Here is a 12,636-nt window from a genome sequence, read left to right on the forward strand (position 1 = left end):
CACCTACTGTGTGCCAGGCCCTAGGGTGGGCACTGAGAATCCAGTGGTGAAATGAACAGATGTGGCCTGGGCCTCACAGATCCTCTCCAGCCCTTTCTGATCCCAACTCCATCCCTGACACCACCCCCCACAACATGGCCATTAACCCTGTGGCCTTGGCTCTTCCAGGTTCATCTGTCCCCACACCCCCACCCATGGGGCTGCCCACTGCTTCAAAGGCTGCCAGCGAGCTCTGGGGTGGCTGCTGCAGCCAGGCACACACTCAGTGGCCAGCCAGCCTGGACCCTGGCTGTACCCAGCCAGCAGAGACCTCACTGCTGCCACCGCCGCAAGGCTCTCCACAGGCTGCCTCTCAGCATCTCAGAGGGCCCACCCACCTCTGCCTGCCTGGCCACCGGGCCAGCCACAGAGCCATCTGATTTGAATGAAACTTCAAACTTAATGACTTTCATGCTGGTTATTTAAAACACAATGTAATTTTCTAAAACACCCTATTATTTCCTTTGATAGCTACAAAGCTTCCCCCAATCCCATAAGCATGTTTATTTTTAGGGAAAAGAGTGGTTTGCAGTTGGTCATAGAGACCATAAGGAGAGGGAACCCACAGACAGCAGGGCAAAGAGTCAACCCTAGCAGCTCGGAGGCCTGTGCTGCCCTGCCTCCTACTTGGTGGGTTTTCCACTGGACACTGGGGTCTCCCGGGCAGGCCGTGCCCTACTCTCACAAGCACGTTGGCAGTGACTCTTTAGTCCAACATTGGACAGTGGCCAAATAAACACCAGACTAGTGCCCTCCCAGTGCTCCCCCTCCTTGGGGCTGCCGTGTCCTCTTCTGTAAGACGGTTCCACTAGCTTTCCAATAAGCTTCCCGCCGGCATTCCAGGCATGACAAGTCTGGGGAAGGGTCCTGAGACCACCACTTCCCCCTCAGCAGCCTCCTCCTGGCTCTCCCAGACATTCTGCCCTGGGTACAGCAGGGCCTGAAGCTTTGACCAGCTAAGTGAGACCTGTGCCCAGATAAACTGGCCCCAGGCAGTGGCTGCCCACACTGGGAGGGTGAGTGGGTGGGGCCCTGCCAGTCAGGGCTCCCTGGCAAGGGAGGTGGCCTGGTGGTGGGTGGGTGTGCGTGCAGAGGTCAGCTGAGCCCCACCAATGCGGGGCGTCCTCTGGGAGCAGCTATTTTTAGGTCCCAGGCTTTCATGTGGCCAAATGATGTGGAGTTTACAAAGCATCAGTAATGCGTTTCAGATGGCGGCCCAGCAGGCCAGGAGGCTGGGCCCGCTGCCACCAGAGCCAGGTCAGAGTTAGTCAGAATCCCTCGGCCTAGACTCCCATCACCTGTCCCTCCCTCCCCACGACCCCTTCTTGCCTGATGGGGAGGCTGGCTCTGGAGCAGTACTTGCAAGGAGCTGCCCAGCAGACCCCGGCTGAGGCCCACCCAGCACACAGGCCTCTCCATGGCCAGGGATTCCCACCCCATTTTAGAGGAAGAAACTGAGACCTAGAGAGGTTCACAGATTTGCGTGAGGTCACACAGCAAGGGAAGGCATGGCTTCCTCCCCTCACAGCTCCCTGCCCTCATGGGAAAACTGGGTTTCCTGGGAGGAGATGATTTGCCACCACTGGCACCCAAACCAGCTCAGACATGGAGTGGGGGCAACCCTAACCACGTAAACTCCCAAAGCCACACCCACCGTTCCCTGGGGCCACGTCCTGCCCATCCACGCCCGGAGCCTCTGCCGCACACTCATCATTTGGAAGCACGTGGTGTGGGGCCCAGACAGCTTTCCTGCCCTCGAAGAGAAAGCTGGTGGTTTTAATGGGGGGCAGGGCGGGGGGGTTAGGAGGAAGCTTATTTCGCAGAGTCTGCTCCTCTGATCTCCAGGGAGTTCTAGCTGTGGAGTCGGGGCTGTGGAGTGAGGGCTGTGTGTCCCCAGGCTTGCTCCGGCTCTAGGATAGTCTGCTAGCAGAACCCAGGCAGGTGGCCTCCTCCCAGAAGAGGGCTAGACTCAGGCTCATCCCAGCTATGCCCTAGGCCAGAATCCCTAACCAGCAAGGGACGGAGGCCCTCTACTCCCTGGGGAACTGGCCGAGAGGAGCCCCATGTTCCAGCAGAAAGCCGGGGAAGGGGGAACCTGTGCGGAGGACGAGCCCACCAGGCGGTAGACAGCTTGCATGCGGCAGCGGAAGCGGGCCACACGTTTTTAAGGGAGGCAGGCGGTTTCCCAGGTCCAGACCCCAAGCATGACAGGTCGGCGAAACAGGGCAGCAAACTGCCTGAATGAAGAAGCTGATGACGTCCTGGTTTCTCAGAGACGCCCACCCTCCACCCCTGCCAAAGCCCCAGGGACCCTGGAGCTCTGCTAGAGACAGTGCTGGTCAGAGATGCTCTCCACACCATGGCGAAGTCACCAATGGGCCTCGGGACCTGAGCAAGCCACTGACCTGTGGGGCAGAGTTCCCCTCAGTAATCAGGGGGCCAGACCCTAGGCTCCCAAACCCCGAGAGAGCATGAGAGTCAAATGGAAGGATGGGAAAATGGAAACTTCTCACCCCTGAGGTACCCCTGCCTTGTACTGCCCAACACCCTTGGGTCTTCTCCGCCCAAAGCCTACCCCTCCCTTGGCTCTGCTCAAGTTCCTCCTATGATCCCCATGCCTCCTAGCATGCACCCTGCCCCAGCAGCTGGCTCTCCCCGCCTTTGTCCTCTGTGTCCAATTCACACCATTGCAGGTGGGCACCGCCTTGCCCTACCATGACGCCAACATGCTGCATGTGCCCATCAGCCTCTCCCAGGCTCTGGAACCAGTGCTGCCCCAGCACCAAGGTCACAGGCTGAGCCCTTCTTCTCCAGTGTCACCACACATCCCTCACAGATCCTGGGCCTCTGTCTGTCCCTCTGCTGATGGAGCATGCCAGCTTCTGCCTCTCTCCTCCTTGGTTCCAGCAGGGCCCCCACCCAGAGTGTTCTCCCCCTCTCACCTGTGCAGGCCCCTCTCTCAGGAGCCTCCCCTGCTGCCCCCACTGGCCTATCCCTCCCCTGTGCCCTTTTTCCAACTCCAACAGAACCTCAAAGCCAACTTAGAGGCTCCCAATGAAAGTCTCTTTGTCTCCAGGATTGAGCTCTGGAAGGGCAGAGGGAGCCCGCCACGTGCTAACCCAGGCCAAGTATAGAGAAGGGACTCAGTCAGGGTGTGCACCCAAGATTACAGCAGAGAAAGTGTAGTCTATCGACAGGCTGAGGGCCCAAGGGTAGGGTAGGCCAGAGGACACTGTCCCGGGGGAGCTAGGAAAGGAAAGTGCAGCCAAGGCCCCAGTCCCACCTCAGCTTTCAGAGCACTCACACTCCTAGTAGAAGCCTTCCCTCCACCACCACTGCCACTCAGGAGGCACCTACTGTGTGCTGGGTTTCACATCACTGTCTCTTTCCATTCCATACTGACCCAAACAGGTGAGAACCCTCATTATCCTCAGTTTTCGATAAGGAAACTAAGGCCTAGAGGGCTAAGTAACTCAGCCAGGGCCACCCAGTCAAAGAATGGCAGATACAGTATCAGAGGGTGCATCGCGCAGACTCAACGCCTTCCCTCTGTCCACTCCTCTAAGGGGCCTTGGCTAAGTCCCTTCCCTGATCTGGCCTCCCTGTCCCCACCTGCAGCAGGAGGATCTGTACACTGTACCATTGGGGGTGGGGGCCCCTGTGACCTGATAAAACACCTGTTTCCTCCAACGGAGCCTTGTTTGTACACAGCAGCAGGAAGCACCAGTCACAAGGTGTGAGGGGTGTGACTGTATGGCTTTGGGACCGCAACAGCCTGTGGAGGCTCAGAGGGGCTGCGGCTTGCCTTGCACCTCCAGGAGGCTCTGGGCCCACCCCTGACCCACCTGACCTCAGCAGCTATGCGACTAAACCAGCACCCCCAAGCCCTGCTTAAGCTCAGCTAAACCTCCCTCCTTGGAGGGGCAGGGGATGGGGTATGGTCTCCACAGACCCAGAAAGGGGGCCACCCTCATCTGCTTCAGCCCCGCTCACTTGAGTCTCAGAGCAGCTGAGGAGGTGGCAGTGCTGGTGTGAGTATTCCCGAGTGCTGCTGTGGAAACTGGCTTGGTGGAACCTGGTAGAGCTGGGGGAAGGATCCCAGGTCTCAGCAACCAATCCACGGCTCTTTGCCAGCCCGGGGGTCTTGGGAAGGTCTTTTCTACCCTGATGAACTGGTACTCACCCTGACTTTCCGGAGGAGGGGCAAGCCACCCTGAATTCCCAGCCATCCCTCCCTGCTCCCAAGACAGGGTAGGGCAGGAAGCCTGGCTCTAACCAGGAGTCTGCAGCATCGGCCCCCTTCATGGTGCTCTCCTGGCTTTGAAAGGCATCAAGGCTTTGGGGGAGACACCGGAGAAGAGGCTGCAGATTTTTCCTTTTTTTTTTTTTTTTTTGAGACGGAGTCTTGCTCTGTCGCCCAGGCTCTAGAGTGCAGTGGCTGGATCTCAGCTCACTGCAAGCTCCGCCTCCCGGGTTCACGCCATTCTCCTGCCTCAGCCTCCTGAGTAGCTGGGACTATAGGCGCCCGCCACCACGCCCGGCTAGTTTTTTGTATTTTTTAGTAGAGACGGGGTTTCACTGTGTTAGCCAGGATGGTCTCGATCTCCTGACCTCATGATTCGCCCGTCTCGGCCTCCCAAAGTGCTGGGATTACAGGCTTGAGCTGCCGCGCCCGGCCCAGATTTTTCAAATGTGATAGCCAATACTACGCAGCCTTCCAAGAAAAGAAATATAATTCAAAATAGCTCACAGTCGCACTGCCCACCACAAACCTATTCAATGCAGAGCAAAAAAGGCAGAACTCCATGTCAACTGTGCTGAGCCACTGTAAGCACGGGACACTCACAGCTCGGAACCTACAGCGAACTGGGGCACCAGGGAAGCAAAACGCCTTGACTTTTCCTGCCCCTTGACCCCATAATTCTGTTTGGGTATTATGCTTCAGGAAAATAGTCAAGGTGGAAACGAAGGAGTGAGGTGTACAGAACATCATTCAGCCTGGGAAAGAAGGCAGCCCGGGAGCAAGCCAGAGCCACAGGGGAGGCTGCGAGCAAAGAGGCTGCCCACACCTGTGGCATCATGGCAAGAATGAGGGGCACGCACAGGGTGGCCATGGCTTCCCAGGCTGATGGCCGTGAGAGTTGTTTGGTTTTTTTTTTGATGAGTCTGGCTGTGTTGCCCAGGCTAGAATATAGTGGCTGATCTGGGCTCACTGCAACCTCCACCTCCCAGGTTCAAGCGATTCTCCTGCCTCAGCCTCCCGAGTAGAGTAGCTGGGATTATAGGCGTGTGCCACCATGCCCAGCTAATTTTTGTATTTTTAGTAGAGACCGGGTTTCACCATGTTGGCCAGGCTGGTCTTGAACTCCTGGCCTCAAGTGATCCACCTACCTTGACCTCCCAAAGTGCTGGGATTACAGGCATGAGCCACCACGCCCAGCCAATCTTTTTTTTTTTTTTTTTTAAACAAAACAGCTTAAGCTTCCAATGTCTCATGTAAAGGACTTTTACATGACAAGGAAGAGGAGTCTCTTTCAGGTCAATCTTTGTGATGGCAGGAGAGAATTCTGAGGAAGGAATGAGTGGCTGTGGCTCCCTGCCTGGGATAGCACTTTCCCTCCTAAGAATTCTGGGTCAGGCAGGGCAGTGAGTAGGTGGCCTGTACACCTGAGTCCCCAGTCCCTGGGTTCAGACCTCCAGTCCCCTCCGTGCCCAAGTCCATGTGGGGCCCATGAGTGAGCCACCACTGGCCCCCGGGGAGCCAGGCCAGCAAGAGACAAGGGTTCAGTCACGGCTGACCCCCCCTGGCCAGGCTGCACTGGCACCTCTCTGGGCCCCTCCCTGGCACTGCTGTTGGTCCTCACTCCACCTCTGGGAGGAAGGCTCACCACTCCCATTGTGCAGAGGAGGAAATGGACAACCGGGCTTTCTTTGGGTTAAGCATGGTGAGTGCATTGTAAAGCAGTGCCAACCGTCTGAGCCTAAAGAGTTGCCAGGGCGGGCAAGGCAGCCAGAGTCGAGGGATGAGGTGGGTCCCACTGGGAATGGTCAGAGGAGGCTCCCTGAGGTGGAGACATCTGAATTGAGCCCTGAGTGAGGAATGAAAAGGTGGCGGCTGTGTGCAGGGCTGCGGCAGACACTTCCAAACGGAGGGAAGCAGTGTAGGAGTCCTGGGGTGGAAAGAAGTCGCTGGCTGTAAGACCTCCTAGGACAGGGAGGGGACTGCCGTCAGGGAGACAGCAAGAGGCTGGTACAGGTGATGAGGGGCGGCTGGTGGGGGCCACCCAGGTGCTCAGCTGTGGTGAGCGGCTTGGACTTTACTCCAAGAGCAATGGGAAGCTAATGCAGGGTTTAATCAGGTAAGAGATGTGATCTGATTCTGTTTTTAAAGGACCCCTTTGGCTGTTACATGAAGCCTGGACTCTGGGTTAGGATGGGGGTTAGGGGGTCAGGGGGTGAGGGAGGGGTCCTCTGGAGGCTGTTGCTGCTGTCTGGGTGAGAGATGGCGATGGCTGGGGCTTCGGGTGCTGACTGCAGAGAAGTAGGGAGGTTTGGGATGTGTTCAGAGGGAAGCCTGGGGCCTGCCAGTCCCTCCTCTGTCTTCATCTGTTGGACACCCTGTGGCCTTCAGAGTGCTGCTCAGTGGGCCCTCCCTCACAGCCGGGGCTGGGGCTGGCTCTGCCCGGGACACCTCAGTGACAGCACTCCTCTGGCCAGCTCTGCTTCAGGTCTCTATCTGTCTCCTCTGCTCAGCCGGGCACTCCCAGGGGAAGAGCCTGGTTCCAGTCTGGGCGTCCAGTACCTGGTACCCAGCCTGGTGCCAAATTCCCACCTAATAGGCTTCACTCCAACCAGGACTGGCGCTCAACACCAATAACTAACACTTTTCAGCAAGGCCCATGGCTCGCTTTGCAGCATGTGGAAGCCAGTGGGTGCTCCTGCACCTACTCATCTCTGCAAAGCTCCTCGGACAGGCTGGCCATGCGTCAGCAGCACTTCCTTCCTCTGCTGGAGCCTTGCTCATACCCTCACCTCCTGTTCCCCCAGGCACGCTCTGGACCTGCCGGGAGTCCCAACATGAGTCCACTGCCTCAGTGAGGTTCCTTCTGCTGGACCTGACACCTGACGCCTGACCCCCTGGCTTGGGGCATCCCTAGGCATCTGGATGGCTGTGGAGATCAGGGACAGGGACACATGGCCCCAAGCCTGCAACAGCCAAAGGCTTCAGCCTTCTTATTTAAATTGAGATGTAATTCACATATCGTAAAATACGCTGTTTAAAAGGTATAGAATTCAGTGGCTTTTAGTATATTCATAAGATTGTGCCGCTGCCACCACTATCTAATTCCAGAACCTATTCATCACCCCAGAAAGTATCCCCACACCCATGCGCAGTCGCTCCCTGGGCCCCTCTTCCATCAGCCCCTAGCAAGCACGAATCCTCTTTCTGTCTCTATGGATGTGTCTATTCTGGATATTTCATCAAAATGGCAAAAGGCTCGGCATCTGTCCAAGCTACAGACTCCAAGTGGAGCTCATAGAAGAAGCCACAGCGCAACGCGGCCTCACATCATTTTTGGATGTGACAAGACTGACTACACTGCCGTATGCATCCAGGAACCTGAGTTTGCCTAAGGAATGATGCCTTACTCATCCCAGAATCCCCCCAAAGTACAGCCTAAGATCAGCTCGCTATCCTCCCACTCACCACCTCCACCTACTCTCAGGTCTCAAAGCAGAGAAGAGAAAACAAAACGAAACCAAAGCCCAGGCAACACAGTGAGACCCATCGCTCCAGAAACAAAAACAAACTTGGCTGGGCATGGTAGTGCATACCTGTTGTCCCAGCTACTCAGGAGGCTGAGGTGGGAGGATCGCTTGAGCCCAGGAGTTCGAGGCTGCAGTGAGCCAAGATCACACCACTGCACTCCAGCCTGGGCACCAGAGTGAGACCCTGTCTTTAAAAAAACACAAACACAAACACAAAACAAAAAAAACCCTGGTTACTGGTCTAGGCCAGTAACTGCCTGCAAGCCTACATTAGGTGCCTGACAGTGTTCATGGAATAAACTTTGACCTAATTTTTTCTTCCTCAAACAAGCTTAAGAGAAGCCAACTACCAAAAAGAAGGAACCTTTTCGGAAGAAAAAAAAAAAGTATGTCCCGTGGCAGTTGGCTGTGGGGTGGTCATTCAGCCCATTGCTCCCGGCAAGGTTCGAGCTGGCCTGTTTCGAGGTCTCTAACACAGCAGCCGCATGCGCATCCCACTCACATGGGCAGAGCAGGCCCCTGGTACAGGCTTTCCCCGCTCCCAGGGGAGGTCCAGTGACTGGCCTCAAGCCTCTCAGCTAAGTGTTGACCACATGGGTGCCCTCAGAGAAGGCCGGGCAAAGGGCAAGGGGGCCTGGATCTAAGGCCTGTGGCAGGACCCGAGCAGCAAGCTGTCTGTCCTTTAAAGATGGGCTTGGGAAAGTGACCAGCTTTGGAAAAATCTTCCAAAGGCAGTTTTTCCTCAGGGCCATTGCAAGGGGCTCCTGACCCAAGATAAGAGGATCATTCCGGGTTCCAGACACATGAACCTTGAATCCAATGATAAATGTGCTTCTCAAATGTGGGTGTGGATTCACTTTGCTTGGTAAAACCCAATCACATTTTAAATGCCCACACGTCTTCAGGTAATGCAAGCAAATACTCTGACTTGCTATGTGTTTATAATGGTGAGGTTTGCTTAAAAGAGGTTCCCCTACATTCACATACATCTTCCTCACCCAGTGTCACTCCAGCTTACACCTTTGCCTCTGTCCTTTTTTGCAGCCCCACAGAGCAGCTGAGGCCAGGGCACAGAGAGCCAGTGTCAGAGCCCATCCTTCTCCTCCTCATGTATGCCCAGAAGCCACACAGCGGGGACTGTGGCTGCGTGGGGAGGAGGGCAAGGGGATATGTACCTATAGGAGCAGGTGCGATACATAGAAATGTATCTGCTGTATAGCTTGAGAAAGATTGAAAGGTGAAAAATAAATGACCCAGGTCAGTGGTGGTGTGCCTCCCCCACTGTCCTGACTTTTAGAGCCCACTCTTGACCCATGTGAGCCAAAGGACACCAAATGGTTCCATCACCCATACCCTGACAGTAGAACAAGGCCTTCCCTGCTCCAGATACTCTCCCAGCACTTGCCCACACCACTAATGACCTCCGAAAGGAGGCCTTTTCCCTGTGCTGCTGTGGAGCCCCGGGAAGCTGCAGTGGAGGCTTGGGCCTAGGCCTTTTGTCTAATCATGGTTCCAAGGTGACCCCGGCCCCCATGCAAGTGGCTCCCCTGTCAGAAGTTTGGCACTGGTAAGTTATGTCAACCTGGTCCCAAATCTGAGGGTTTACATCTTGTAGGGATCCAAAATGCATCTTTGTTAAGCATGGGCTCATGCAGGGTGAGTTCTCTGGGTATAGTCACTGCATCGGGCGGGAATGCTGGGGGGCACGCCCCTCACCTCACAGACTTGGAAGGAAGTGAACCACCTCATATACCAAGCCACTCCAGAGCAGAAAGTCGGATACAGAGACTACTTGGAAAACATGCTCATTTTACAGATGAGGAAATAGGGGCCCAAAGGGCAAGGAGTTCGTTTCTAGAGCTGGCCATATAACAGGTTTTCCAGCCTGGGCTTCTGGAAAGAACCCTGTATGTCTTCTCACTCCCACTGACTTCGCATCCAGCAGCTCGCAGAACCACCCTCTTCGCTCCTGGTCTGAAACAGCCTAGCAGTTACTCTCCTCCCTCTGGTGACCCCACTGTAGCCATGTGAGCCTCCAGCCTGCCAGCCCCACCTGCACTGGGCTTACATTCACACCCAACACACGCTTACCACAGTCCTCCAAACCTTCCATGTACCTTCACCCCAACTTGGACCAACTGAGAAGAGTGTGAAACACGATAGGAATTTCTTTAAAAGCACAGCTGTACTGCTCCAAAGCACTCAGAATAGGCTCTTCACACTTTAGGTCATCTGCACCAATGGGCATGGTTTGTAATGATCATGAAATGTTTTCAAAGTGCTGGGACTTAAAAATATTTAATTCACGAATTCATTAAACTGGTCCCTTCTCAACATCCCTGATTTGTAGCACCTTTGCCAACCCTTCCTGGTGTGTCTGAGACCAAGCCAGTTTCCTAAGAACCCACTTTCCACACATGGTGTTCAGGGTCCTTCTTTGGCAAGGGTGCACTCACGCCAGTAAGGACATAGCCGAGTACAGCACGTTTCTCCTGCACAACCAGGGCACCTGAACAGATCAGCTTTCCTGCCCACTCCTCCAAGCGCCAAGGAGGCTCAGGGTTTCCTGGGCTAGTTAGAAAGTTAATTGCAAAGCTCTGAGATCAGATCAGAGCAGCCAGGAGCGAGGGTGGTCTCGGCTCAAAAGTTCTCTAAGAAGATCCCACCCTGGCATCACCCAGCACCAGGACAGAGACTGCACCTGCTTATGAGCAAGCTGGGAAGACAAAAGCCAAGAGCCAGAGGGTAAGGGGGTGCCCCAGGGCGGCCTCTCCTTCCTTCAGCAAAGTTCTCCTTTTGGTTCAGATCCCACTGGGTGTGTATGGGAAGAAAGACCAGCACAGGAGTCTCGTCTATTTTGTTCCAAGCAGAAGTCTCTTGCCGGTGCCTCACCTACCTGGTCAAGGAGGCTGCAAGCACAGGGCGGCACTGGCTGCGGGGTCCACTTACCAGCGGGGGCTGCGGCTGGGGGTGCTGCCCTGCTCCCGAGGGGGGTGGGTAGTGCATGAGCAGATTGAAGGCGGAGTAGACGGTCTCTTTGTACATGCCGCTGGTACACTCCGGGGCCTTCAGGCCTGGAAAAACCACAGCTGGGTCAGACACACCAGCCCTGGTGGCGGCTGGGACTGAAGGCTGCCTGCTCTTGAGAGAAAAAGAATTGCCAAGGGATCCCCTGCCAGTTCCTGACTTGGGAAGGAACGGGTTGGGAGTATCCGCAGTGCCAAGTTTTAGGGGAAGGACCTGGAGTGCAGGCCTCCCCGAGGTGGCCACTACTTGACCTCCCCCCGCCCCCCTCGCCCTCCAACGAAGAAACCTTGGCCAGTTCTGTCTCCTGAAGGCGGCGGATTAGTCAGTCACCTGGGCAGGAGGGGAGGCGGGGATGGCGGGGGTCTGTTTACTCCTATAAAGGTCAGGGCACCGGAAGTGACTCGACCCGGCGGCGCCCGGGAAGCCCGCCCCCCACTCCCCACCCCTGGGTTTTGCCGCCTCCCGAGCTGCGGTGGAGGAGGCACCCGGCTTCCCGCGGTCCTCGGCGTCCCGGTCCCACCGAGGCCAGGGCCTGAGAGCGAGGAAGGGGGGCCGGGCCGGGCAGAAACTCACCGTCCTCCAGGGGCTCTGGAAGTTTGTCCGGGAAGAGTCTCTGCGCAGCGTGCTCCCGCCCGAGAGCCTGGAGGGAGAACCGGAGGGGAGTGAGGGGCGGTGGGACCGCGGGGATCGGGACAGACGCCGAGGCAGGGACGCCCTTGCGCGCTGGAGACCCCGAGGGCCGCGCGCAGCTGGGGCGGCGGGGCCCGGCGACCGCGGGGGAGGAGCCGGCGCCGGCGGGGGCTCACCTCGGCCCCGACCTCGGCCTCGCCGAGGGCCCCGGCGCCGGCCCCCGGGATCCCTGCGCCGCCGGCCGCGCCCTCGGACTCGTTCACGAGCGACGACTTGAGCTCGGCGAGGTCGCGCTCGGGACCGGCGGCGCTGTCGCGGATTTTGTCGTCCTGCTCCTCGCCCTCATCCTGGAAGGCCAGCAGCTCGTCCGGTGCGCCGAGGTCGTCGCCGCCGCCCGCGCCGCCCCCGCCTGAGTCCAGCTGCGGCATGGTGCGCTCCGCTCGCCGTGGCGCGGGGCGCTGGGCGCGGGGAGTGCGGGGCGCGCAGCCGGCCCGGGGGGCGGCGAGCCCGGAGTCCGAACCTCCGAGCTCGGATCGCGGCGGGCGGAGCGCGGGCTGACTCCGCCTGGGCGGGCTGCAGGCGCGGGCTAGGGCGCCGGGCAGAGCGGCTCCGGGAGCTGGCGGGTCCGAACATCAAAGGCGCCGCCGGCCGAGTGCCGGGGGCGGGGCGGGCGGTGGGGGCGGGTCCGGCCGGGGGCGGGACACAGGTCCGCCCCGCCCCTTCTCTCCCGGGTGAGGCCGGGACGCGCCCACTGGGCGTAGCCTTAAAGGGCTCGCTCTCCCGGAGCGCACCCCGAGCGAGAAGTTGGACGAGCCTGAGAATGATCACCCTTCTTCCGAAACGCAGAGACTCTAAAGGGAACTCCTGACCCCCCCCTTACTCAGCTACAACCGATATTCCCCCTGCTTCCTGCGCCCAGGTTTCTCCTCCGGCTGCCGAGGGCGGGAGTCCCCTAGGCCCTTGGGACTTGGGCGTGGCTTACCACTGCACCCTTGGTGTGAACTGTATAGTGCTCAGCCTCCAGTGCGCCCTGTGCTTTGAACTGGGGGCTTCCTAGGGCTTGAGGCTGCTTGAGGCTGTGCTCGGACCCCAGGGAACCGGCAGCGTTGGGACTCCGCGGCGCTGTCGCGGCTCTTGCCCCATCCTCCATCCCTGTGCCAATCAGGGACT

General features: G+C 57.8%; 1 protein-coding gene across 15 annotated transcripts in view; it reads right to left on the minus strand.

The window, feature by feature from the left end:
* Positions 1–12,136, minus strand: part of TCF7 (transcription factor 7) — a 33,791-nt gene extending 21,655 nt beyond the window's left edge. For 3 of the 15 annotated variants that reach the window (XM_023196106.2, XM_023196120.2, XM_023196093.2), the window contains exons 1-3: positions 11,643–12,133; positions 11,410–11,476; positions 10,759–10,883 (exon numbers count right to left, since the gene is read on the minus strand). In XM_023196106.2, the coding sequence (XP_023051874.1) occupies positions 10,759–10,883; positions 11,410–11,476; positions 11,643–11,894 (444 nt within the window). In that variant the 5' untranslated portion in view covers positions 11,895–12,133. Of the gene's footprint in view, positions 1–10,758; positions 10,884–11,122; positions 11,213–11,409; positions 11,477–11,642 lie in introns of those variants that run through there. The other 12 variants (XM_023196090.2, XM_023196072.2, XM_023196080.2 and 9 more) reach the window with 6 other exon arrangements.
* Between the last annotated feature and the right edge of the window lie 500 nt (positions 12,137–12,636).

This window comes from Piliocolobus tephrosceles, chromosome 4 (assembly GCF_002776525.5).
Source record: "Piliocolobus tephrosceles isolate RC106 chromosome 4, ASM277652v3, whole genome shotgun sequence".
Classification (NCBI taxonomy): Eukaryota; Metazoa; Chordata; class Mammalia; order Primates; family Cercopithecidae; genus Piliocolobus; species Piliocolobus tephrosceles.